General features: G+C 50.5%; 1 protein-coding gene across 1 annotated transcript in view; it reads right to left on the reverse strand.

Moving 5' to 3' along the window:
• The window catches only part of LOC119966051 (ornithine decarboxylase 1-like), a 100,256-nt gene that overhangs the window by 58,065 nt on the left and 16,373 nt on the right, over positions 1-25,818 (reverse strand). Inside the window, exons 2-5 of the mRNA XM_038797215.1 lie at positions 22,433-22,606; positions 12,978-13,150; positions 8,255-8,389; positions 1,672-1,753 (exon numbers count right to left, since the gene is read on the reverse strand). Of these exons, the coding sequence (XP_038653143.1) occupies positions 1,672-1,753; positions 8,255-8,389; positions 12,978-13,150; positions 22,433-22,606 (564 nt within the window). The remainder of the gene's footprint in view (positions 1-1,671; positions 1,754-8,254; positions 8,390-12,977; positions 13,151-22,432; positions 22,607-25,818) is intronic.

Below are 25,818 nucleotides of genomic sequence, written 5' to 3' on the forward strand. Positions count from 1 at the left end.
ACCGGGCGGGAATTAGAAGGCTGGGGGATGTATTAATCGATGGGACCTTTGCCAGTCTGAGGGCACTGGAGGAGAAATTTGGGTTACCCCGGGAAATGCCTTCAGGTACATGCAGGTTCGGGCGTTTGTCAGGAAGCAAGTAGGGGAATTCCTGCTGCTGCCTGCCCGAAGGATACAGGACAGGGTGATCTCGGGCATGTGGGTCGGAGAGGGTAAAATCTCGGAGTTATACCAGGAGCTGCAGGAGACGGAGGAAGCCTCGGTGGAGGAGCTGAATGGCAAGTAGGAAGAGGAGCTGGGTGAGGAGCTGGATGAGGGCCTGTGGGCTGACGCCCTGGGCAGGGTCAATTCCTCCTCACCTTGCGCCAGGCTCAGCCTGATCCAGTTTAAAGTGGTACACAGGGTGCATATGACAGGGGCGAGGATGAGTAAATTTTTTGGGGTGGAGGACAGACGTGTGAGGTGTTCGGGGAGCCCAGCAAACCACATCCATATTTTTTGGGCATGCCCGGCGCTTGCGGAGTTTTGGAAGGGCTTTGCAAGGGTTATGTCTAAGGTCCTGGACACTCGGATAAAACCGAGTTGGGGGATAGCATTATTTGGGGTATCGGAGGATCCGGGAGTGCAGGAGTCAAAAGAGGCCGGAGTTCTGGCCTTTGCCTCCTTGGTAGCCTGGAGAAGGTTCTTGTTAATGTGGAGGGACGCAAAGTCCCCAAATGTGGAGGCTTGGATCAATGACATGGCGGGGTTTCTCAGGCTGGAGAAGATAAAGTTTGCCTTACGAGGGTCCTTGCAGGGGTTCTCCAGGCGGTGGCAACCTTTCCTTGACTTTCTCACGGAACGATAGGTGGAGGTCAACAGCAGCAGCAACCCGGGGGGGGGGCTGATTTATTTTCCTTTTTGAAAGGGGCGCTTGCCCTATTTTGTTTTGAGTTGGGTGTTAATTTGTTAAACTGTTTATCGTTTAGAGGGTTAAGTTCTGTTTGGTTGGCATGTTGCCCTTTTTTCTTTGTATTATTTTCCTTTTTGGAGTGTTTTGTAAACTTATTAAAAACTTTGAATAAACACATTTTAAAAAAAAACATAGAGTTAAAATTGATCAGTGCAAAAGTTCGTCATGAAAGTTTTAACATGTTCATATGAAATTCTTTGTCTGCTGTTTTAACATAACAGGGCCAGGACTTTTCAGCTGGTGGGGTTTCCCTTCCTGCCATCGAAGGAATCAGCGGCGAGCACATTCCCACTGACGTTAGCCACCTCGCAGCCAGCAGCTGGGGATGAGACTTTGGGCCGTCATTTGGGAGGAAGTCCTGCCTCAGAGAGCTGTGTGCTAATCTGATTTGATGGTAGCTCTCTATAGTCCAAGTCTGAAACTTCTATGGCCAGAACTGGGACTGCAAGTGGTCCCAGGATATCAGGCCTGTGTAAGTGCGGGGTTCTCTGGAGGTGAGGTGAGGTTTAAATCGGGGATTGGGCACAGGAGGGTGAGGAAACCGAGTGTTAAGACCATCCAAAGAATTTGATGGCCACATGGAAAAAGACAATGGTCACATTTTAAAATAAATGTGTTGATCACTAATATCGCACAATCTCCTTTCATTCTTGTCACAAATGTATTGGTCAAAGTTTCCCCCTTTGAACATTGATGTTAAAGTCGAAATGAAAACATACCCCCATATCAAAAACAATCCGTGCATCGGCTATAGCATGAGTAAAATGTTCCAACACAGTACAGGCGGATCCAACGTGAAAGCTGTGAAAAGAACAGATATGATGAGACAGGAATTAATGTATCTTGTACATCAAAGGAATTCTCACCCATTCATTTTCTACGAACATGCTCAATGTCAGGGCACGATTTGCCTGAAACTCGCAGCTTTCGATCATTTCGATCTGGTACTTGATTGCTGCGCAACCTTTCAAAAATGCTGAACAGTTGAAAATGCAGCACACTGTGCCTTCAGAACACAGTCCTTTTTCGCCCAGTTAATGAACCCTTCAACAAGTGGGCCTCAGCTTAGTATTGGAGAGCTTAATTGTCCTTGGGAGTCTGGAACCTGACCAGTTACAGGCCGTTGTGCAATCCCGCTTAATTTTGATGAAGGCAACCAACCCATGGATCACCTCCATAATTGGCAGCAGATTAAAATTGGCAAGCATGATCAGAAATGCCGGACTTAGATCATTTAAAGGGCAATGGTCTGCCGTCAATGTGGTTGCAGATAGCCCGAGTGTGCAATTATTCAGTGTAGCCACATGGCAGGCAGTCATGGAAGGGCAGCTATAGGATTCAGCAATATTTCCTTGGAGTTTATATTAGAGGGAGTAAGAGCCCGGAGAAATTTATTATTTCTAGAGAGTGGGAGGAGGCCAGCCAGTCAGACTAAGCAGGCATGACTGAAGGTTACAAGAGAGATGAGCATCCAGGTGAGCAGAGCCTGGGTCCAGTAGTGAAAGCCTTTCAACAAGTTTCTGAAGTCTGGTAGGGTGAGTACGATACATTACCTGGCTGGCAACTACAAAGTAATAGCATGATCTGCACACCTCCAGACATGGAATTGGTCAGGAAAACTGAGGATATGTGTATCTCCCACCTGACGGAAGGACATGTGGCATTTTAGCTTCTGCACGATGTTGAAATCTTCCCATGGACAGCAAATTACCAGGATCAGTACATGTGAAAGTACCCCATGATGCCCAGCCAGGAACTATCACAGTTATAAGCTTGAAGGATAAAGGAGAAGTGAATCTGTAATAATAATAATCTTTATCGTCACAAGTACACTGCAATGAAGTTAGTGAAAAGCCCCGAGTCGCCACATTCCGACGTCTGTTCGGGTACACTGAGGGAGAATTCAGAATGTCCAATTCACCTAACGTGACCGCCTTTCGGGACTTGTGGGAGGAAACCGGAGCACCCGGAGGAAACCCACGCAGACACGGGAAGAACGTGCAGACTCCGCACAGACAGCCGGGAATCGAACCTGGGACTCTGGAGCTGTGAAGCAACAGTGCTAACCACGGTGCTACTGTGCCACCCTGAAAGCAGAACCAGGAAATCAAAAGAGTTGATTGGGTGAATACATTTACATATTCAATAAGCAGAGAAGAAGGGCCTTAGTTAATATTAGTTAATATTATTTTATATTAAAGGGATGAATTCAATTTAAATGGTAAGACATGGCAGCAGAGCTCCATGCTGCGGTCTGCTCTTGCTGCATGTGAGGAGACCAGGAATGTTTCCAGTGCCCAGCACCAGCATATGGGCAGGAAGTGTCTCCAGCTGCAGCTCCTGGAAGCCTGAGTTTGAGTGCTGGAGTGGCAGCTGGGGACACTGTGGAGCATCTGTGAGATGGAGAGAATCATGGATAGCACATATAGAGAAGTATTCAGACCGCAGGCTCAAACTCTATGGGCAGGCAGGGAATGGGTGGCCACCAGGCAGAGTAAGAGAGCTAGGCAGGCGATGCAGGAATCTCCTGTGGACATTCCCTGCCCAACCCATATACCATTTTGGATACTGTTGAGGGGAATGACCTCTCCGGGGAAAGCAGCAGCAACCAAACATATTGCACCACCGTTAGTTCTGCTGCAGAGGGGAGGAGTAAAAATTGTAAGAATGCAATATTTATCGGGGATTCAATTGTAAGGGGACTAGGTAGACATTTATGGGGACTCCAGGGTGATGTGTAGCCTCCCCGGTGCTAGGGTCAAGGATGTCTTGGAACAGTTATAGGACATTCTGGAGGTGGAAAATGAGCAGCCAGTGATCGTGGTACACATTGGTGCAAACGACGTATATTAAAAAAAGAGATGAGGTCCTGAAAGCAGAATATAGGGAGTTAAGAAGTTGAGAAGTCGGACCGCAAAGGTAGTGATCTGGTGGGGGAGGTGGGTGTACCTCCTAGAGCAGTTGGGGAGGGTTTAAATATGGCAGGGGGATGGGAACATATGTAAGGATTCAACTCAGGGTGAATCAGGAACAAGAGAAAAACACAGCAAGGATAAGAAGAAAAGCGAGAAGCAAAGAAACCAAGGGCCAGTATCAAATAACAACACTATAAAATAATAGGAAGCGGTCAAGGAATATTGAAAGGACTAGCCTTAAGATTTTATACCTGAATGCTCAGAATTTCGAAATAGAATGCGTGAATTAATTGTGCAGATAGGTGTAAAGGGGTATGATATAGTTGGGATTACGGAGACATGGCTCCAAGGATGGGAACTAAACATTGAGGACTATTCAGATTTTAGGAGGGACAGACAGAAAGGAAAAAGTGGTGGAGTTGCATTGTTTATTAAAGAAAATATTCATACAATATTGCGAAAAGATATTAGCACAGACAATGTGGACTCTGCATGGGTTGAGTTAAGAAACACCATGGGGCAAAAAACATTTGTGGGGGTGGTATACAGATGGCCAAACTGCAGTGGTAATATTAGGAATAGCATTAGACAGGAAATCAGAGATGCATGCGATAAAGGAACATCTGTGATTATGGGTGACTTTAACCTGCATATAGATTCGGTGAGTCAAATTAGTCACAGTGCAATAGAGGAGGAATCTCTGGAGTGTGTACGGGATGGTTTTCTGGATCAATATGTTGAGGAACCAACAAGTGGGTGTTGTGCAATGAGAAAATATTATTTGGCAACCTAGTTATGAGAGAACCCTTGGGGATGAGTGACCATAACATAATACAATTCGTTATCATGGCAGATAGTGAATTGAATCTGAGAGCAGGGTCCTGAACCTCAATCAAGGTAACTCTGATGGTATGAGGTGTGAGCTGGCTATGATGGACTGGGAAACATTACTGAATGGAAGGACAGTGGACAGGCAAAGGCAGGCATTTAAAGAGCGAATGGGTCAACTCCAAAATTTATTTATTCCTACTTAGCGCAAGAGTCAAAGGGAGCCGTGGCCAAACCTTGGCTTACAAGGGAAATTAGAGGCAGTGTTGGATTGGAAGAAAAGGCATGCAAATTAGCAAGAACATTGAGGATTGGGAACTGTTTAAAATTCAGCAAAGGCAGTCCAAGGGATTGATTAAGGAGGGGAAAATACAAGATGAAGCTAAGCTAGCAGGGACCATAAAACGGACTAAATTTTCTATAGGTATGTAGAGAAAAAAGAATTCATAAAAATGATTGTCGGCCCCTTAGGTCAGAAATAGAGGAAATTATAAAGGGGAACAAATAAATGTCCAAAGATGTGCAGATTAGGTGGACTGGCCAAGTTAAATTGCCCTTAGTGTCCAAAAAGGTTGGGTGGGGTTACTGGGTTACAAGGATAGAGTAAAGGTGTGGGCTTGTGAAGGGTGCTCTTTCCAAGGGCCAGTACAGACTCAATGAGCCAAATGGTCTCCTTCTGCCTGTAAATTCTATGATTCTATGAAATGGCTGAGGAACTAAATTTGTACTTTGCATCTGTCTTCACAAAGGAAGACATGAATAATGTGCCGGAAGTTATGAGAAACACAAATTTTAGTGAGGAGCTGAAGAAAATTAGTTTATTAGAGAAATCATTTAATGGGATTGAAGGCGAATAAATCTCCAGGGCCTGATTATCTTCATCCCAGAGTACTTAATGAAATGAAAAATGAAATGAAATGAAAATAAGGAAGTGGCGCTGAAAATAGTAGATCCAATAGCGGTCATTTTCCAAAATACTTTGGACTCTAGAACGGTTCCTACAGATTGGAGGGTAGCTGATATAACCCCACAATTCAAAAAGCAAGTAGAGAGAAAACAGGGAGCTATAGACTAGTGAGCCTAACGTCGGTAGCAGGGAGGTTGCTAGAGTCCATTATCAAGGATTTCATAGCACAGCATTTGGAAAACAGTGGTATAATCAGACAAAGTCAGCATGGATTTATGAAAAGGAAATCATGCTTGACTATTGCAATTCTTTGAAGATGTAACTCGTAGAGTTGACCAGGGAGAACTGGTGGATGTGGTTTATTTAAAGTTTCAGAAGGCATTCGACAAGGTCTCACAGAGCAGATTACTATGTAATGTTAAAGTGCATGGGATTGTGGGTAGTGTCTTGAGATGGATAGAAAGCTGGTTAGCAGACAGAAGTTGGAATAAATGGTCCTTTCTGATTGGCAGGCAGCAACTATTGGGGTACCGCAGGGATCTGTGCTAGGACCCCAACTGTTCACATTATATATTAATGATTTGGACGGGGGAACTAAATGTAGTGTTTCCAAATTTTCAGATGATACAAAGTTGAGCGGGAGGGTGAACTGTGAGGAGGGTGCAGAGATTCTTCTGTGGACTTTGGACAGACTGAGTGAGTGGGTACATACATGGCAGATGCAGTATAATGTGGATAAACGTGAGGTTATCCAGTTCGGTAGCAAAAATAGGAAAAATAGGAAGGCAGATTATTATTTGAATGGGTGTAAATTGAGAGAAGTGGATACTCAGTGAGACCTTGCTGTCCTCATGCACCAGCCGCTGAAAGTAATACCGCAGGTACAGCAGGCAGTAAAGAAGGCAGATAATATGTTGGCCCTCATAGTGAGAAGATTTGAGTATAGCAAAGGGATATTTTACTACAATTGTTTAGGGCATTTGTGAGGCCATACCTGGAGTGTTTAGTGTCCTTATCGGAGGAAGGATGTTCTTTATATGGAGAGAGAGTGGAGAGAAGGTTTACCAGGCTGATTCCTGGGATGGTGGGACTGTCATATGAGGAGAGACTTAATTGGTTATGATTATATTCATTGGAGCTTAGACGAGTGAGGTGGGATCTCTTAGAAACGTACATAATTCTCATACGTTTAGACAGGGTAGATTTAGAAAGATTTTTCCTGATGGTAGGGAGTCCAGAACTAGGGGTCATAATTTGAGGATAAGGGGTAAAGATTTTAGGACTGAGGTGAGGAGAAATTTCTTCTCCCAGAGAGTGGTGAATCTGTGGAAATGACTACCATAAAAAGTAGTAGAGGTGAAAACATTGTGTAATTTCAAGAAGGAATCAAGAAGCTCATGGATCAAGGGATATGGGTACGATGGTGGGATCAGGGTTTTGAACTCTATGATCAGCTGTAATCATAATGAATCGTGAAGCAGGCTCGAAGGGCCGAATGACCCTCTTCTGCCTCTATTTTCTATGTATGTTTCACTGTATAACACTCTTGACCTTCATCTTTCTAGGAAAAAAAGCTCACAAGGTCTGTCAGAGGAGTTGTTCTGGGAGTGGAGTGACCAATCTGATCATATTGATATTAATGGAGTAGGAATAATTGGCAGGATAATTGCAGGGCAGGCAATTGCGGAGGAGGAGAGGGACATCTGGCAGAGAGAGGGTGAAAGATCTTGCCCTGTAGCAGCTGTGGGCAGTCCCCATCAGAGGCTGGACAATATCTCCAGCCATGCTCACCTGGCTAGAGAAGCTGGGCCTATACAAAACAGCTGGCATGTCAGCCTTTGAACTCACATGGTACAAGATTAAGTCCACAGTCTCACCAAATTGACTCTTATATTCTCCTCCACTTATAGATCACAAGATTGGTTGAACACACAGACAACCACAACACGGCGGCGCTATGGTTAGCACTGCTGCTACACAGCGGCAGGGATCCAGGTTCAATTCCGGCCTCGAGTGACTATCTATGTGGAGTCTGCATGTTCTCCTAGTGTCTGTGTGGGTTTCCTCCCACAGTCCAAAGATAAGCAGGTTAGGTGGATTGGCCATGCTAAATTGCCCCTTAGTGTCCAGAAGTTAGGTGGGGTTACTGGGATATGGTGGAGTCGTGAGCCTAGGTAAGGTGCTCATTTGGAGAGCCGGGGCAGACTCAGTGGGCCGAATGGCCTCCTTCTGTATGTATGATTCTATAAAAATGATGTGAGAACAAGGTCGAGAATGCACATTTCACATGCAAACAATCAAGTATTAGGCTAAAGAATTCAAATGCTATGTTAATATATTCCATTGAATTGCATTATTCCCCTAAATTTCATTCTTCAAGGATTGAGTTTCTGTTTGAACACACAAGGCAAAAAAACAGGATGCCATTGTGTCATTTGCTAGTGCATCATTGTACACCATGTTAACCTCCATTTGGAGTAACTGTGATCTCCCTATAAATTGCCAACCTGAAAAATAAGGAAAAGTAACAATGATAAAACTTTTTTTTAGTGTGCATAAAATTTGATGCAGCAATTACTAAATGGTCGAGTTAGCAAATAAAATATCTCAATATATTGAAACCTGGTAATTGGCAAGGAAATATTTTCCTACCTAACCCCAATGATATCCAATTTCAATGCCTCTGCACATTCCATCAGATGTCCACACTCACTTATAGTTGCTCCAAACTTCTCACTCAAGGAGATTTGGGGTGGAGAGTAATTTGTGGCAATGCGAAGAACCAGTCTGAAAGAGTAGTAGGCAAATGGATGTGAAGATTGCAGAATAAACCAGAATTACAATAATCATACACAGCAACAATATATCCTGTCCTCTTCAGGGAGGGAAAAACAATGAGTGGGTATGTGAATATGCCAGGAGAGTTGGATTCCCACTGGTACAGGAAACAGGCAACTTCTTGCAGTTAGCATGTGGGCTCTCCATATGAATGAGTTTGCACCCTATTTGCATCTCCAAGAACAATCAGAGGGCGTGTGCTTTAGAACTCTGTACATGTGGCTGGTGACCATCTATCCAACACCCCCCCCCCCCCCCCCCCCCCCCCCCCCCCACCCCACCGCCCCTTTCAGACGGTTGGTGCAGACTCAATATGAGGCAAAAACTTGACGTCTTTCGATGTACTGGGCCCAATTGTCCGAGTCGACATCAAAAGGCTCAGATTTACCTGCCGGCTGGAGAGCGGCCCTCCGAGGTGGTTCAAAAATGATCTCAGGTGGCAGCACTTGCCTCTTACGGCAGCTCCACTTGATCCTCATCGCCAATGTTGTAGACAGACACAAAGACTCCTCGAGAGGCCACGTCGACAGAGTATAACTCACTTTATTCCACACTTATCACAATAATCATTCCTCTTTCCCCTTTCCCCTCAGACAGTAATACAGCAGCGGCTGTATTGCAGCAGTTGCACGATCATGCTGAACTCACCAAACTCCCCAAACTTACTGTGTCCAAACTTGAGAAGCTTATCACCAGCAAAGAGGCAGGTTTCACACTCCTTAAAACCCAATATGAGCGTTTTAAAATTGACGTGAGCAACAGTATTTTGAAGTGGAGAAACAACTAACCGAGGGACAAGAAAAATTTGTGTCAGCCTCTCGCCTCTCCCCTCAGTCTGCGGGGAGCTCCTCCAATTAGGAGGGAGCTCCACCCCGAGTCACCAGAGTACCTCATTCTCACATGTGTGGGAGGGGAAGTGGATGTTATACAGCTCTGCCCCTATAGGGGGCCGTAACAAATATAGTGCACTAAAAACAGAAAATCTCCCAAAATTCACCAAATAATGGAAAATGGATATCAAGTAATAGTGGAAAGGTTTGGAGAAATGACAAGAAACAATAAGATTTTCGGAGGGGTTTTAAGACAGGGAGAAAAGGGGCTGGTTTAGCTCACTCGGCTAAATCGCTGGTTTTTAAAGCAGACCAAGCCGGCCAGCAGCACGGTTCGATTCCCATACCAGCGCCGGAATGTGGCGACTAGGGGCTTTTCACAGTAACTTCATTGCATGGATTTAAATACGATGAACAGCTTTTATGTTTTTGCTGGGGGGTGCATGCCTGGACCTCAGGGAGCAGTGAGAGACGACTTGGTGGCAAGCGCATGGACTCAGGGTGTCCCTCTTGGGGTTGGGGTAGCCAGGTTTGAGACCCCAATTGCTGCATTAATTCATTTAAACACACCCCTCAGCTGCAATTTACAGGCTCCTGCCAGTTGAGACTGCTGACTGCTGACAGTATCCTGCAAATGCCCCGAGGGCATCTGGTCATGTGGAAACCCACCCATCCAGCCCACCCCTCTGGTAACCCTCATACCTCAGCAGTAGCATCAACGGAATGGGCATGGCCATGCTCAATTACCGGCCCACCAGGTGATAGCACTGGAGCAAGGGATTAGCAGAGCTCAACCCAAACAAATGATTGCAACCACTTGAAGCGTCTCTGGCACATCTCTGATCCCATTCTGGTGACTGGCCAGGAAACATGCCCAGCTCATGGGTGGTGAGAATAGAGGGTCCCCACAACTCTGGCCAGGTGCCACTCACTGATGGGAACCAGGATGCAATGTGAACGGCATCATTTCCAAGGGCCGGGGGAGGGGAGGGGGAAACATGTTCAGGGTGGCGCAGCAGTACAACTCAAGGTGACCATGTAACCTGGTGGCATTGCATGGTTAAGGGAATCCTCACCTGCTGGTATTTTCTGTCTCTCTCTGCCCCCCCCCCTCCCCCACAGAGACATGGATCTCAGACTACAGCCAGCTCTGCCCAATATCTGCATGGCTGCTGCTGCCGTCGTCATGGATGCATGGTGGCATGAGAGCCAGGGCCAGCCCAGGGAGGATCCTACACAAGAGGGGCCTACCCCAGAAGAGTAGGGGTCAATCAGTGGGCTGCTGTCCAACAGGCTGAGGAGGTGTGAAGGAGGTGCTGCATCAGGCCACATGTATACTCTTGGCACCTGTACTTCGAGGAGATGCCGATTCCAGTGCATCAGGGAGACCATCCATCACCTGTGCCGGATGGGGATTCGGAAGTGCTTAGCTGTTCCAGCACCTCCCCTGTGGGAGAACTGGCATGGACCCCATCACTTCCTCCTCCCTCAGGGTGCCCACTGAAAATGAAATGAAATGAAAATCGCTTATTGTCACGAGTAGGCTTCAATGAAGTTACTGTGAAAAGCTCCTAGTCGCCACATTCCGGCGCCTGTCTGGGGAGGCTGGTACGGGAATCGAACCGTGCTGCTGGCCTGCCTTGGTCTGCTTTAAAAGCCAGCAATTTAGCCTGGTGAGCTAAACCAGCCCCTAACCAGGTCCCTGGGTTACTCCATGGGACAGAGGGGAGGCCAGAGTGAACTCCGGAGGTGCCACCATCTCCTGGCATTGCCAGCCCTGGAGGCCTGCCTCCAAATGAACCATGGTCTTATGTCCTCATCACCGAGACTGAGCCATGTCCCTCAGCAAGTGAACCATGTACCTCATAGCCTTGGCCATGCCCTCCTATGCCTGTGGCATGACCCTCAATGACTGGCCAAGGTCAGTCAGCGCCCGGCCAATGCTCTCAAAGCCCTCAGACATGACCCTTTGTGAATGGACCAAGCTCTGGAGTGCCGAGGCAATGTCTACCTGCCCCCAGGACATCTCAACCTGTGACTGGGATCTCCCCGTGTTTGCATGGGTTTTGCCCCCACAACCCAAAGATGTGCAAGCTAGGTTGGAAAAAATGAATTGGGTGCACTAAATTTATTTAAAAAAAACAAAACAAAACGTGTGACTGAGCTTCCATGTCCTGCGTCTCTGCCATGGACAGCACAGTGTGCCCCAAGCCTTGGACGTCCTGACACAATATTCTGATGTCTTGCCCCAGGCCTTCCACAGCGGCCGCCACCCTTACAGTGTTGGCCTGGACACCACGTATTGTCGGCCGCACCTCCTGCACCTGAAAGTGGTTGAACTGCTATAGCTGGACTTACAGGCTCTGGAAAGTTGCTGACGCTCCCTCCTGTAGATTATGGTTTTGCATCTGCAGCAGTGATGGGGTCATCTTTTCCAAAGTGTAACATCTGTCTGGGTGACAGCTGTTCCCTGAGATTAAGTAGCCCTCACACCGCCCACTCCCTCGGGAGTCCCTGTTTTTTTTTTATTCGTTCCTGGGACATGGGCGGCACAGTCTGCGCCAGCATTTATTGCCCATCCCTAATTGCCCTTGAAGGGGCACCTGATGCACTGCAGCATGTGTGTAGTTCTCACCAGAGGGTGACCCAGGGGACTGATCACTAACATTACCCACCAAGGTGATAATCTCTGCGATGATGGATGATGCAGGGGAAAGCAGTGGCGGAACGTAGGTGTCTTCCATGAAGTGGTGCTCCAGGGTGTGCTGAGGGTCTGGATGGGGGTGGGGGGGGGGGGGGGGGGGGGGGGAATGGCGTGCGATCCCGGATGGACAGGCCCTGTCTTATGGTGAGAAAAAAAACATGGGGCGAGTTCCTAGGAATGACCGGTCTGTGGGAGAGCGGTGACTCACCTGCGATAGGGACATCTGCGTTACATTGGGCTCTCACTTTTTTGGTGCATGCCGAACTCCATTGCAGCTACCGCCCTCTCCTTGGCCTACTCCGTGAGTTGTAGGGCCGTTTCCTCTAAGGGATGCCCCCTCCTGTCTTCTGTCACTCCTGACGATTATGTGCCGCTGTATCCTTGGGTACTCAGAAAGTACATAGTGAGATGCTGAGAGGCAAATTTTATGGGGGATCTATAGCTGATGGCATGTGTGTGCAAGGCTCCTGGCCAAAGAGGACAATACATATTTTGGGGTTTGGTGGAGGGTGGGTTGTACGGGAGATGCAGGTAGGTGAGCTGTTGTTGGCTCCTAGGGGATTGGGAGGTAGTGTGAGGGTGAGGGATGGCAGTAATGTCAGGGACACAGAGGTGGTTACACACCCAAGCTGCCCTAAAGATGTCATTCAACTTATTTCGGCATTGTGTGCTGGTCCTCCTGGTGAGGCTGGTAGCACTCATCCCTGGTGTTGTTGAGAATGGCGGGCGTCTCTTCTTTCCTCAATGGCTCCAACATTCTGTTGGTCTCCGACACCTGGAGCAGATCTTCGTGCAGCCACCTTCTTGGCAGGAATGACAGTCTGCTGTGAGTGGAGCACTTAAAAGCTGCTCCAGCTGGTCAGGCTATTAACATGAAACCCAACCCGAATGAATCAGGTGGCAGTGGGGCAGGGAATCATTCAGGCTGCACGATGAAAAGTTAAATTGAAATGATCAAGTTCAACAGTTGATGCAGACATACAAAGAGACGTTACCCACTTACTTGGCAGCAGGGTGGTTCATTGCAATTTTGTACAGTTCATCTTCATTATCAAAGGTCAGTATCTGAACCCCACGACTGGCAGCATATTTAATATGAGAGCTCTCCTTGCAGGGATTTGCATAAATGATTCTCTCTCCAGCGACACCGATGTCTCGAATCAATGCAATCTCGTTCTGGTTGAGAAGGAAAGATAAGTTAGATTACCTGGCTGGCAGCGTTATCTCTACTTTTCAAAATACATTCACCACACATTATAGATGGGCAGCATAGCTTGACAGGAGCTGGGGAATCCCAAACACATTTTGATGGTAAAAATAAATGGTGCCATATGTTGTTTCCGATTGTTACAGCAATGCAACACTTCAGGCCTGTGTAATTGTGCAATTCTTTATGGCCTGAAGCTAAACTAAGGGTCAGCCCACAGCCCCCCAAAAAGCAACTATAATCCAGCAACAGAGGTCTAAAAATAATCGATGAATGCGGGCTGTGATGTAAAATGGCATGTGATCTATTGTTCATTCTGCACCCTTCACCACTTTCAGTGGTTACCAAAGTACCACCACTCACACCCTTCACCACTTTCAGTGGTTACCAAAGTACCACCACTCGAGGGAAGTCTCGAAAAACCACAACACTAATTGTCATGGCTCATGTACAAATTGGTCATGCATGGTTGTTTACTGTTTTCCTCCCCGCCCCAATGGGGCACAAGACAGACTTTCAGCTGTCCCCACAGTTAGTTATGCCTGGAACAGGCCATTAATCTGAGAGGCTTATAGCTTAAGGGGCACCATTCTGCTCCAGGGACCCAGGTTCAATTCCTGCCTTGGGTGACTGTGCGGAGTTCAAACTTTTTCCCCGTGTCTACGTGGGTTTCCTCCGGGTGCTCCAGTTTCCACCCACAGCCTAAAGATGTGCAGAGTAGATGGATTGGCCATGCTAAATTGGCCCTTAGTTTCCAAAGGTTAGATGGGTTACTGGGTATAAGTGGGGTGTTCTTTCAGGGCCTGGTGCAGACTCGATGGGCCAAATGGCCTCCTTCTGCACTGTAAATTCTATGATAATCTATGAGCCCACCCAGGCTGCTCCTCTGGAAACCCTCATACCCCAGCGGTATCAGCAAGGGGGTGGGCATGGCCAAGCTCAATCAATGGCCCACCAGGTGCTGGCACTCCTCAAAAGCACTGCCCCACTGCAGTGGAAGCAGGGAATCAGCAGAGCTCACCCCAAACAAAGGACCCTTGCACCATGGTTTTGGAATAGTCCCTGGTGCTCCACCCCTCTCAGGGCAGAGGCCTCACCAGCTACTCTACTCCTTAGGATCATGAGCTAACTCCTCCTGGTGAGGCAGACAGCACTGACTGATTCTGCCACTACCTCCCAGGCACTGATCAGGAGGGCAGGCTTGAGTCTGTGGCCCTGTTGGGCTTAGTTAGGGAGGATACGGCCATTCCCCCCCATAGCTTCAGCTAGAGTCCAACGTTGGACGTGATTGTTAGCAGCCTATGAGTATACGTTTCAAAATAGGTCGGGCACCCACATTTTGAATGCAGATGCTTTGAGACGCCTTCTCCTACCTCAGAGTACACAATTTCTGCCCATACCACAAAAGATGGTTCTTTCTTTTTATTCGTTCATGGGATATTGGCGTCGCTGACTGGACCAACATTTATTGCCCATCCCTGAGAGCATTTAAGAGTCAACCTCATTGCTGTGAATCTGGAGTCATATGTAGGCCAGACCAGGTAAGGACAACAAATTTCCTTCCCTAAAGGACATTAATGAACCAGATGGATTTTTACGACAATTGGCAATGGCTTCCTGGTCATCTTTAGACTTTTAGTTCCAGATTCTTTTTTTAAATTCAAATGTCACCATCTGCCATGCTTTGCACTTCCTTGATACAGTGTCAGTGCAGCAGGTCAAACTTTGGACCCAAAAGGACACTTTATTTTCGTGAATCAAGCACATGGTCCTACACAGCTGGCATTATGGCAACAGGCCCGAGCTGCTACAATCCTTTCAGATAAGAAAAGAGGAGTTAAGTTGTGAAGACGGTGTGTTATTATGGGATGGCCGCTCCCACCCTCGCTAGGAGGTTACAGAAGCTACAGTATGCCCATCCTGGAATGGTGAAGGTGAAGATGCTCACACGCAGTTACGTGTGGTGGCCTGGGATATCAACACAGAGAATCTGGTCAAACAATGCGACCAGTGTCAAATGCGGCAACACTTGCAATCTGCGGTCCTCATGCCTTGAGAATGGCCAGGTCGACCCTGAGCAAAACTACATGTTGACTTTGCATGCCTATTTATGGGCTCCATTGTCTTGCTTATCATTGATGCTCATTCCAAGTGGTTGGAAATACACAAAATGAAGCCTGTGACCTTATCAGTGATGCACAATCAATGGACACGAAATGTAGATGAAGTCCGAATGAAAGGCTTTAATTAGCAAGAAGTGAACCCGGCAGCAGACGTACAGAAGAATGGCTGGCTGCCGGGGAACACGGGTTCTTATACCCCGCCTCGCAGGCGGAGCTACCTTCCTCTTAGCCAATCGGGCTGAGAGGCACACGATACCTGGGCCAATGGGAAGCGGGTCCTCTGCACCAGTGGCAGCTCACACTCCCAGGTACTGTAATACCCCTAGTCATAATACCAAAATACAGAAAACAGTAACTATGTACAGTTTGGGGAATGGGAAAAAAAAAGAGAACAAGCAAAAACAAGAGTGCATCATGGATTCGATCAGCCGATCAGGTGCCTTGGATGTCCTGTGCGACCTGCGGAGCTGTGCCGGCGACGTTGGAGTGGTAGCCGTCCGTGACTCAGGGAGTGATGATCCTGTTCTTGCAGTTGCGTCCGTATCCCTAGTCGGAGCTAGCGGGGGCCAGGCCGGGGGAGGGTTGTCCTGTCCATTAGGCAGCGCGTGTAAGGGTGTCGGTGAGGCGGGGGGGGGGGGGCCTGCCGGGGGCAGTTGGGGTTAGGGGGGGTTTGGGGGGGCTGGCCCCGGGGGGGGGGGGGGGGTGGCCGGGATCCGGTGGGTGCCAGGTCCCGTAGGGAGACCATGTCCTGTCGGCCGTCGTGATACTCCCCATATGCGTACTGCGGGTTCGCGTGGAGTAGCTGGACTCTTTCGACCAACGGGTCCGACTTGTGCACCCGCACGTGTTTCTGGAGCAGGATGGGCCCGGGGGTAGCCAGCCAGGTCGGGAGTGGGGTCCCTGAGGAAGACTTCCTGGGAAAAACAAGAAGGCGTTCATGAGGCGTTTGGTTAGTGGATGTACAGAGAAGTGACCGGATAGAATGGAGGGCGTCTGGGAGGACCTCTTGCCAGTGGGAGATTGGGAGATTTTTGGACCGAAAGGCCAGCAGGACGGTCTTCCAGACCGTACCGTTCTCCCGCTCGACCTGTCTGTTACCCCGGGGGTTATAACTGGTCGTCCTGCTGGAGGCGATGCCCCTGCTGAGCAGGAATTGACGCAGCTCGTCACTCATAAAGGAGGACCCCCTATCGCTATGAATGTAAGCTGGGAATCCGAACAGGGAGAAAATGGTGTGTAGGGCTTTAATGATAGTGGGTGTGGTCATGTCGGGGCAGGGGATGGCGAACGGGAAGCAGCAGTACTCGTCAATCACATTGAGGAAGTACGTGTTGCGGTTGTTGGAGGGGAGGGGACCTTTGAAGTCCATGCTGAGGCGTTCAAAGGGGCGGGAAGCCTTGATCAGTTGCGCTTGTTCGGGGCGGTAGAAGTGCGGCTTACACTCCGCGCATATGTGGCATTCCCTAGTCACTGTCCTGATCTCCTCGATGGAGTAGGGCAGGTTGCGGGTCTTTATAAAGTGGAAGAAACGGGAGACCCCCGGGTGGCAGAGGTCCACTTGGAGGGTTCAAAGACGGTCCACCTGTGCGTTGGCACAGGTGCCGTGGGACAGGGCATCGGGAGGCTCGTTTAGCTTCCCAGGACGATACAAGATGTCGTAGTTGTAGGTGGTCAGTTCGATCCTCCACCGCAAGATCTTGTCGTTCTTTATCTTGCCCCTCTGTGCATTGTCGAACATGAAGGCCACTGACCATTGGTCTGTGAGGAGGGTGAACCTCCTGCCAGCCAGATAGTGCCTTCAATGTCGAACAGCTTCCACTATGGCCTGTGCTTCCTTCTCGACCGAGGAGTGGCGGATTTCGGGAGCGTGGAGGGTATGGGAGAAGAAGGCCACGGGCCTGCCCGTTAGATTGAGAGTGGCTGCAAGAGCTACATCGGACGCGTCGCTCTCGACCTGGAAGGGGAGGGACTCATCGATAGCTCACATCGTGGCCTTTGCGATATCCGCTTTGATGCGGCTAAAGGCCTGGCGGGCCTCCATCGACAGGGGGAATGTGGCTGATTGGATGAGGGGACGGGCTTTGTCTGCGTAATTGGGGACCCACTGGGCGTAATATGAAAAGCCCAAACAGCGCTTGAGGGCTTTGAGGGAGTGGGGGAGGGGGAGCTTCATCAGGGGGCGCATGCGTTCCGGGTCGGGGCCTATCACTCTGTTACGCACTATGTAGCCGAGGATGGCTAGACGGTCGGTGCTAAACACGCATTTGTCCTTGTAGTAGGTCAGATTCAGGAGTTTTGCAGTTCGGAGGAATTTTCGGAGGTTGGTGTCGTGGTCCTGCAGATGGTGACGTTATCGAGATACGGGAAAGTTGCCCGTAAACCATATTGGTCGACCATTCGGTCCATCTCTCGTTGGAAGACCGAGACCCCGTTTGCGACACCGAAGGGAACCCTTAAAAAGTAGTAGAGTCGCCCATCCGCTTCGAACGCAGTGTACTTTCGGTCACTCGCGCGGATGGGGAGCTGATGGTAGGCGGATTTGAGGTCCACCGTGGAGAAGATCTTGTATTGCGCGATCCTGTTGTCCAAGTCGGAGATACGTGGGAGAGGGTACGCGTCCAGCTGTGTAAACCTGTTGATGGTCTGACTGTAGTCTATGACCATCCTATTCGTCTCTCCGGTCTTTACCACCAGAACCTGTGCTCGCCAGGTGCTGTTGCTAGCCTCGATGACCCCTTCCTTCAGAAGCCATTGGACTTCGGACCTGATGAAGGTCCGGTCCTGGGCACTGTACCGTCTGCTCCTTGTGGCGACAGGTTTGCAATCTGGGGTGAGGTTTGCAAACAAGGACGGGGGATCGACCTTGAGGGTCACGAGGCGGCAGACAGTGAGGGGGGACATAAGGCCGCCGAATTTGAATGTTAAGCTCTGGAGGTTACACTGGAAGTCTAACCCCAGGAGTGCTGCCGCGCAGAGGTGAGGGAGGACGAATAGCTTGTAGTTTTAAAACTCCCTCCCCTGGACCGTGAGGTCCGCTATGCTGCACCCCGTGATCTGTACCGAGTGAGAACCGGAGGCCAGAGTGATTTTTTGTTTAACCGGGTAAACAGGAAGAGCGCAGCGTCTTACCGTGGTGGGGTGAACGAAACTCTCTGTGCTCCCGGAGTCCAGCAGGCAGCTTGTCTCGTGGCCACTGAGGAGGATCTTCGTGGTCGCTGTGGATAGGGTGCGAGGCCGCGACTGGTCCAATGTGACTGAGGCGAGTCGTGGCAGAAACTCAGAGTCATCATCAGGCAGGGAGTAGTCACCTGCGGGGTCCTCGGTGCCAATACAAGGCGGCGGCGCCCATCGGCCGCACATGGTGGGGGGTCCAAAATGGCGGCGCCCGGGGATCGCACGTGGCGGTGGGGGGTGGGGGCAGCGAGGTCCGCGGGCCGAACGGGGCCCCTGAGGAGAGCATGGGGGGAGGACCCATGGTCGCTGCTCAGGACCGCAGCGACCGCTTTAGATTGGCAAACGACCACAAAGTAGCCCTTCTTGCCGCAGCCCTTGCAGTTTGCGGAATGGGCTGGGCAGCGCTGACGGGGGTGCTTTGCCTGGCCGCAGAAATAGCAGGGGGGGCCCGCGGGCTTTTCGGGGCGCCCAGCGGCGCAGGCCTGGGGGTGGTCCGAGCCCGTGGGGGTGAGAGAGGTCGCGTTCCACGCTGCCCAGGGGGCCGCCGCACGGTCGGGGGCGTACACGTGAGCGTTACGATTTGCAACATCTAGGGAGGAGGCGAGTGCCCGTGCCTCCGTGTGGCTTAAAATCTCTCTCTCCAACAGTCTTTGGCGGATCTGCGAGGACTGCATACCTGCAGCGAAGGCGTCTCGGATCAGAAGTTCGGTATATTCAGCAGCAGACACCTGTGGGCAGCCGCAGTTCCTCCCCAGCATGAGGAGGGCACGGTAAAATCGTCCAGAGACTCACCAGGTCTCTGCTGCCTCGTGGCTAGTAAGTGCCAAGCGTAGACTTGGTTCACCGGCCGTATGAAATATCCTTTAAGTAAGTCCATAGCCGCGTCGTTGTCTGTCGTATCCTCCATGAGCGTGTACACGGCGGTGCCGACGCACGATTGGCGGATGTGCAATTTCTGTTCCCTCGTCGGGACGTTTTCGGCTGTGCTCAGGTAACTGTTGAAGCAAGCCAGCCAGTGCTTAAATGCTGCTGGTGCATTCGCTGCGTGAGGGCTGAGTCGAAGACACTCGGGCTCGATGTGGAGCTCCATCCTCTAAAATCTTTCTAATTAAATTGATGCACAATCAATGGACATGAAATGTAGATGAAGTCCGAACGAAAGGCTTTAATTAGCAAGAAGTGAACCCGGCAGCAGACGTACAGAAGAATGGCTGGCTGCCGGGGAACACGGGTTCTTATACCCCGCCTCGTAGGTGGAGCTACCTTCCTCTTAGCCAATCGGGCTGAGAGGCACACAATACCTGGGCCAATGGGCAGCGAGTCCTCTGCACCAATGGCAGCTCAAGCTCCCAGGTAGTCATAGTCATACTATCACAATCAGCAACAATAGAGAATTTGCAACAGACATTTACCACCCATGGTTTTCCCGAGGCTCTACCCTCAGATAATGGACTGCTTTCACACGTGATTAATTACAACATTTCATGAGGATCAACAGCGTTCAACATATTCAAACTGCTCCCTCCCATCCTCCTTCAAATGGACCGGCTGAGCGGGCTGCACAAACATTCAAGGCCACCAGGAAAAGGAGTTCTCAGCCTTTTGCAACTTAGATTGTCCCGATTCCTGCTCACCTATCGAACTACACCTCATGCCACTACAGCTGTTACACTCACTGAAGTTACTATGGGGCAGATGCATTAGAACATGATTGAATCTTCTTTGTCCAAATTTGGCATGGAAGGTGGAGGCTAAATAGAATGAAAAGACACCATGACTAAAGAAAACTGAAAGAACATTTGAAGTGGGAGATTCGACCATCGGTTCGTCCCAGGGAGCATTGATGGCGGATTCCGGGGCTGGCACAGGGCAGGGGTTAGGAGGTTGAGGGACCTGTTTGTGGAGGGGAGGTTCGCGAGCTTGGGGGAGTTAGAGGGGAAGTTTGGGCTCCCCCCGGGGAGCATGTTTAGGTACATCCAGGTGAGGGCGTTTGCCAGGCAGCAGGTGGAGGGGTTCCCCTTGCTGCCCCCACGGGGGGTGCGGGATAGGGTGCTCTCGGGGGTGTGGGTCGGAGGAGGGAGGATCTCGGACATATACCGGGTGATGCAGGAGGTAGACGAGGCCTCGGTGGAGGAACTGAAGGGTAAATGGGAAGAGGAGCTGGGTGAGGAGATTGAGGGGACATGGGCGGATGCCCTGGAGAGAGTGAATTCCTCCTCTTCCTGTGCGAGGCTTAGCCTCATACAGTTCAAGGTGCTGCGTAGGGCCCACATGACGGGGACAAGGATGAGTAGGTTCTTCGGGGGCGAGGACAGGTGTGCTAGGTGCTCGGGGAGCCCAGCGAACCACGCCCATATGTTTTGGGCGTGCCCAGCGTTGGGGGAGTTTTGGAAGGGGGTAGCAAAGACGGTGTCGAGGGTGGTGGGATCCAGGGTCGAGCCAGGCTGGGGACTCGCAATTTTTGGGGTGGCAGTGGAGCCAGGAGTGCAGGAGGCGATAGAGGCCGGGGTCCTGGCCTTTGCGTCCCTAGTAGCCCGGCGGAGGATCTTGCTCCAATGGAAGGATGCGAGGCCCCCAAGCGTGGAGGCCTGGATCTCGGATATGGCGGGGTTCATTAAATTGGAGAGGATGAAATTTGCCCTGAGGGGATCAGTACAAGGGTTTTTCAGGCGGTGGCAGCCATTTCTGGACTTCCTGGCGGAACGGTAGGGAAATAGGCCGACAGCAGCAGCAGCCCGGGGGGGGGGGGGGGGGGGGGGGTAAGTATTGGGGGGAGGGAGAACTGGGAACATGGGTTTGTGGAGGGTGCTATCTCCCTCTTGTTTGTTCTTTTTTTCTTTGTTGTTGTTTTTTCTTTTTGTTTGAAGTTGCTATTGAAGCTGGGGGGGTATTGTTCATGGGGTGTTACCGCGGTTGTATGTTAATAGACCTAAGATGTTTATATTTTGTATTTTATTTTGTAAAAATTTCAATAAAAATTATTTTTAAAAAAAAGAAGTGGGAGATTCGGTACATATGAAGAATTTTGGAGCTGGCCCAAATTGGATCCCGGGAACAGCCATGGCCAAAACAGGCACAGTATTGTGCGAGATAGAGTTTCAAGGGAGAAGGTTAAAAAAGCACCTGGACCATTTGAGGGAAAGAAAACAACACATAGATCCACCGGGACAACCTGGCCCTAATAGGCTTGTTAGTGATATAGCCACAGATGAAGGTTATGTCACAGCAAGCTACCCTGAAGACGGGCCCAGTAATGTTCCAGGGCGAACTGAGGAAACTACCTGTGTGCCAATGGGAAGTTAACGCTTTGAGGTTCAACTCAAAGTTGCCTCTACTGCTAAAGCACCGTCAGTGAATTGTGTCGCTCTCAAAGGATCAAATTCCCTGACTGGCTCCATGAAAAGAGATTCTTTTGGGAGCTAATTACTGTGTACTTTTGTGAATAGTTCTTTTGTTCATTGAAGAATGTTAATCAGGAACATAAAGGCGGAGGGATATGGTAGCATATCCCTTTGGGGGCGAGTTCTCGGAGGGTCATGTGATCTGTTCTGGCAATGGTTCTGGAGTGCGTGAACCCTGGATGGAGCGCAGGTTTCCCTGTTTTATTTGAATTTTGAGTACCCAATTCATTATTTCCAATTAAGGGGCAATTCAACTAACCTGCACAACTTTGGGTGGTGGGGGCGAAACACACGCAAACACGGGGTGCAAGTGCAAACTCCACACGGAGAGTGACCCAGAGCCGGGATCAAACCTGGGACCTCAGCATCATGAGGCAGCAGTGCTAACCACTTGCCAACGTGCTGCCACAGGTTTCCCAGTTAGTTAGGAGTTTGGAGTCTTGGAACATGATTGCTTTTATTTCACTCTCTGTATATAGTTTTGCACTTTAATAAACTGTTCATTTGTTAATCTACCATGGTGGTTGCTCATCTCTCAGGATATTACACCTACCTTACTCGCACAGTCAAAGCCCATTCCCATTTGAGCAAGAATCTGAACCACTGGTTTGCTGCTGTTACATTTCACAGCGTAGAAAGGTTTCACTCGAGGCAGTGCTCTCTGCCATCGCAGATGCTGATCTACAAGAGCACCCAGGTCGGCAACATGGAAGGCATCTGTGAGATCCTGAAAGAAAGGACACAGCAATCACCTAGAAATTTTACATATACTGATTCTGTGTTCTTTTGTTATTCAAATTTGAAGCAAACCTTTGAGCATAACATGGAAATAAGATGGAATGTTTCTCTCTCCACAGATGCTGCCAGTCTTTCCAACATTTTCTGTTTTCATACCACGGGAACACGAATACACCATAAATTACATCATTCACATTTGATACATAATCAGGCATGGGAGGATGTGACCAGGAGTGGGGCAGGTATCAGGGTCCAAATGGTAGTATCATAGGCGTCTCAGCCCTTGCCTAACAGGTACAGGGTTCTTGTAACCCGTGTAGACAACAGAACAGACTCCAGGAAGATGAGCAAAATTACCTCAGTCCTGTGGTACCCTCATCCATTCAATGGGGGGAGTACAAAGGAATGTAATAGTGGTGCAGGCAGTATGGTTAAGAGGATCGATATGTTTTCTACAGCCAAGAGTTAGAGTTCCAAAGGAGCTGGTGCCTGCCTGGTGCCCCCTGTCCTGGTCCCCCCGTGCCGACACTATAGTTACGAAAGCCCACCAGCGACTCTACTTTCTCAGAAGACTAAGGAAATTTTATTTTTTTTATTATTTTTTTAATAAATTTAGATTGCCCAATTATTTTTTCCAATTAAGGGGCAATTTAGCGTGGCCAATCCACCTACTGTGCACATTTTTGGGTTGTGGGGGCGAAACCCACGCAGACACGGGGAGAACGTGCAAACTCCACACCGACAGTGACCCAGAGCCGGGATCGAACCTGGGACCTCAGCGCCGTGAGGCAGCTGTGCTCACCACTAGGCCACCGTGCTGCCCTACAGACTAAGGAAATTTGGTATGTCACCTCCGACTCTCACCAACTTCTACAGATGCACCATAGAAAGCATTCTTTCTGGTTGTATCACAGCTTGGTATGGATCCTGCTCTGCCCAAGACCACAGGAAACTACAAAAGGTTGTGAATGTAGCTCAATCCATCACGCAAACCAGCCTCCCATCCATCGACTCTGTCTACAATCCGCTGCCTCGGAAAGGCAGCCAGCATAATTAAGGACCCCACACACCCCAGACATACTCTCTTCCACTTTCTTCCGTCTGTAATCCACAGTCAACAAGATGGCTGGAAGGAGAGCAGTGCCCCGGTTCAGGGACACTGAGCTGGACACCCTCCTGGATGCCGTGGAGGAGAGAAGGATGACCCTTTACCCCGGCCCGGGAGCCGCTGTCCGCTGTGACTGGGAACAAGTGGGAGAGGCGGTCAACGCCGTGGGCAACGTTGTCCGGACAGGCATGCAGAGCCGGAAGAAACTTCACGACCTTCTCAGGGTGGCCAGGGTGAGTTGGCTGCTCCATGCCTCTGGCACTAACCCCGCCACCCCCATACAACCATAATTCGACCCCAAACCCACCCGAGGACAGCCGAAACCCCCCCCTCCCCACCTCCCCCCCCCCCCCCCCCCACCACCACCACCCTCGCCTCCTCGCCCGCTCCCACTCACCAGCGCCCCCCGCCCGGCCCCCTGTCTAATCATACATGTCATCTTGAGTCTTACAGGGCCTGCCCGACATGGGGCCAGTCCAGCCTGAGTCCCCCGCCCCCAGCAAATGCTAGAGCCGGTGCCCTCCAGACAACCGAGCACTGACGGGGAGAGCAGCCTGAACACAAGTCCTCCGCCCGAGACTCAGGACACCCCGGAGCTCGGATCAGAGGATGACACTGACTTTCCGTCACAGCTGTCTCCAACACCCTCCACTATCCCAAAGACTATCACCTCGGTTGGGCATATTAGTGAAGAGGCTCCTGGGACACTAACTTGTGAGCATCACACATCACATCCAGTATAGCAGGTGGAGGAAGGAGCAGCCGATGTGCCGGCCAGTCGGAGAGCAGCCCGGCCCCAGGAACCAGCTGCCACCCGTACGGGTCCCGGGCTCCAGGAACATCCAGTCCCAGCCACAGTGCAGATGCAGTCAGACAGCCAGGGACTACAAGAGGGGATGTCGGTGAGCATTCAGCACCTGCAGGTGCAGGTGGAGGAGTCCATCAGCAGGGCGTGGTGCCAGCTCAGGAGCGTTAAGGACCACCTAGTGTGCCAGGCTGAAGGAATCGTGCACACCGCCTGGGTATCGGGCGCTGAGGTGTACGATCCGCAGCTGATGGTCACAGACCAGCTGGATGTTCATTGTGTGGAACCCCTTTCGCTTTGTGTGCATGGGCCTCTTATCCGCAGGTGCCCGCAGGGCGACATGCATCCTGTCTATCGCCCCCTGGACCCGGGGCATCCCAGCAATGGCAGGGAACCCTGTTGCTTGAACATCCTGGTGGGCGCGGTCCACATGGAAATGGATTTATTGCTCCGCCTGGGCATATAGCGCCTCTGTGACGGTGTGGATGCACCTGTGCGCCGAGCCCATCATGTAAAGGTTTAGGCCGACCGTCACCTTGACAGGAACTAGGTGCGGGTGCCCACCCCCATACCCCCGCGGCGCCAGGTGTGCCACCAAATGGCAGATGTGTCGCACTGTCTCTGCTAATCCGGAATCTCCGAAGGCATGCCCGGTCTGGCAGGTCCTCAAATGACAGGCGACACCTGTACACACGAGGCCTCAAGCAGCACCTCCTCAGAGCCTCCTCCTCCTTGGCCTGTTGGCCGGCCCTCTAGCCTGTGTGGCTGCCACCTGCCCCTCTGCAGCCATTCGTCTGCAGCCCGTTCCTCTGCTGGTCGCTTTGCTGCAGCTGCTTCGCCAAGCTCTCTGAGTGGCTCCCACTCACATGGCTGCAGGGCATCTCGCAGTGCTGCGACCATCACCACGGCGGCCACCATTGCCGGTTGAATGCCAAACGCCATTGTCTGCATGGGGTGAAAGGCCAACAAGTTAGCATGGTGCATACTCCCGTGCCGAACCGGGTTCGATGGTCTGCACTTGGGGCTCCGCCCACGCATGTCCCTCCCCCACTCACTGCCCCTGGTCCTAGTGCCTGTCACTGCCGCTAGGCGTACCGTTGGCCGGCACTGCCTTCACTGGGGGCTGACGTGGGTGCAGCCCTGGGTGGTCTCCTGGTGGGTGGTTGGCACGCTGTGGCGAGGGAAGGTGGAATACGGAGGTCGGCACACCCATATGGCCGGTGTCACTGTGTAGAACCAGGGGCTGAGATGAGTGGTCAGTTGGTGCGCAGCAAGGTGGCCACCGTAC

Source organism: Scyliorhinus canicula, chromosome 5 (genome assembly GCF_902713615.1).
Source record: "Scyliorhinus canicula chromosome 5, sScyCan1.1, whole genome shotgun sequence".
Classification (NCBI taxonomy): domain Eukaryota; kingdom Metazoa; phylum Chordata; class Chondrichthyes; order Carcharhiniformes; family Scyliorhinidae; genus Scyliorhinus; species Scyliorhinus canicula.